Consider the following 2,500-nt stretch of genomic DNA (forward strand, 5'->3'; position numbering starts at 1 on the left):
TGTTTTTCTATATCATATAGACATTATCCAAGATGGCCACCTGTCTACGACAATCGCCGGTACAAATGATCCCCCCTCCCCCTGCATTGTTTTTCTATATTATAAAGACATTATCCAAGATGTCCACCTGTCTCAAATGACGACATTTCCCCTCGGCAAGTCGCGACCTCAGTGCTTTCTTGTTGTATCTCCATTTTTTAAAACAGTGAAAACAGTTCATAACAAAGAGTGAGCATAAGAAAGAGTCATATTTTCAATGTTAAAAAAAAAGGAGGTATGACAAGAAAGCACTGAGGTCGCGACTTGGTTGCTGTCTTGGACAATGTCAACTATGTATATAATGAGTACAAGCCACAGTATTATTCATCTTCTTGGACAATGTCAACTGTGTATATAATGAGTACAAGCCACAGTATTGTTCATCTTCTTGGACAATGTCAACTATGTATATAATGAGTACAAGCCACAGTATTGTTCATCTTCTTGGACAATGTCAACTATGTATATAATGAGTACAAGCCACAGTATTGTTCATCTTCTTGGACAATGTCAACTATGTATATAATGAATACAAGCCACAGTATTGTTCATCTTCTTAGACAATATCAACTATGTATATAATGAATACAAGCCACAGTATTGTTCATTTTCTTGGACAATGTCAACTATGTATATAATGAGTACAAGCCACAGTATTGTTCATCTTCTTGGACAATGTCAACTATGTATATAATGAGTACAAGCCACAGTATTGTTCATCTTCTTGGACAATGTCAACTATGTATATAATGAGTACAAGCCACAGTATTGTTCATCTTCTTGGACAATGTCAACTATGTATATAATGAGTACAAGCCACAGTATTGTTCATTTTCTTGGACAATGTCAACTATGTATATAATGAGTACAAGCCACAGTATTGTTCATTTTCTTGGACAATGTCAACTATGTATATAATGAGTACAAGCCACAGTATTCAGCTTACCTGTTCATCTTCTTGGACAATGTCAACTATGTTTATAATGAATACAAGCCACAGTATTGTTCATCTTCTTGGACAATGTCAACTATGTATATAATGAATACAAGCCACAGTATTCAGCTTACCTGTTCATCTTCTTGGACAGACGCAGCCAACGGCAGGCCGTCCGCCACTCTGGCTATCATCGTGAGCAGAACCATGACGAAATCACTTGTACCGTCGACGAAATCACTTGTACCGTAGACGAAATCACTTGTACTGTCTGAAGACTCGTGGCCCACGGAAAACCTGTTTCTTTCAACCTGAGGACAAATCCATTTAAATTATAAACCAATCATTAAGACTTCACGACAACTTGACTCACGACAAACTGACAAACAAAATGTGAGATCTCCTGAGGTTGGTTTCATGTGACAGGTACCACTGTGTATCAGGTTCCACCATTTACACATAACGACACACGCAATTTCGACTTAACAACAACAATGCCAAAAAACAGGCCTGAGTTTGGAATCCTGGCGTTGCTCAAAGCACTTTACGACAAAATGTTACCTGCTGATACTTGTAAGAGTGTGTGTCTGAAATGGGCATGTGTATATTATACAAAATTAGCAAACGTTCGTAAATACACAGATAGAGCTGATCTCCATTTGACAGCATTTGTAGGTCCTCTTGGTAGAATAATTTTGCATGTATATACATGTAAAATGCATTTTTGAGTAGTTACAATTAATTTACTGAGGGAGAAAAAAACAAAAAAGATTAATTTTTGCCTCTCCCATTCTCTACACTCTCTCTCTATCTCTTTCTTTCTCCCACACACACTATCAATGTCTCCTTGCATTGTGTGCAGTTAAGTGCTCAGTAACTTGAAATAATCAGATCACGTGTAGCCAGAAATTCATGTTATAGCATGACAAATCAAAAAGAAAACAAACAAGTGATGGAATTTCTTGCTAGTGTACTGTGTAGATTATAGAGATTGAAATTATTACTGAACTATCAACAAAATATAAGATAGTGTTGTGCAATACGATGATCAACAATAATTTCAAGTTTATTCTCTGGACTCTTGACGAAAATCATTTAGTATAATTAGGCTCTTGGTATGGGGTGGATTACGGGTAAATTCTCCCATTTGCTAAGCTGAGGGCTGTCGTTATTCTCAACCGGGGTAAAAATAAAAATTTAATAATATTCTCACATTTGATTAATATTCATTTTATTCTCACCCGAGGTGAGAATATAATACTATATTGTTATTCTCACCCCGAGTGAGAATAAAATGGATATTATTCTCACCCGGTCTGGGAAATTATTCTTAGGTTACCTGGGTGTTGAGAACGGGTAGGCCTAGCAATACATATTTTTATAGGCTCCCGCGGGGAATGTTATAGTTTCCTTTTTCAAAATCTTGACAGTATGCACGCATACCTTCACCAAAACTCTAGACAACTTGCTAGAGTCGTATGGTTTTAAAAACAATAGCCTAAACCGAAAGCTGTTTAAAATGAAATA

The 2,500-nt window shown here is 36.5% G+C and overlaps 1 protein-coding gene across 1 annotated transcript in view; it reads right to left on the bottom strand.

The window, feature by feature from the left end:
• LOC101855761 (vesicle-trafficking protein SEC22b) overlaps window positions 1-2,500 on the bottom strand; it is an 11,831-nt gene that overhangs the window by 6,819 nt on the left and 2,512 nt on the right. Inside the window, exon 3 of the mRNA XM_005111599.2 lies at window positions 1,108-1,284. Within this exon, the coding sequence (XP_005111656.2) occupies window positions 1,108-1,284 (177 nt within the window). The remainder of the gene's footprint in view (window positions 1-1,107; window positions 1,285-2,500) is intronic.

This window comes from Aplysia californica, unplaced genomic scaffold (genome assembly GCF_000002075.1).
Source record: "Aplysia californica isolate F4 #8 unplaced genomic scaffold, AplCal3.0 scaffold01085, whole genome shotgun sequence".
NCBI lineage: Eukaryota > Metazoa > Mollusca > Gastropoda > Aplysiida > Aplysiidae > Aplysia > Aplysia californica.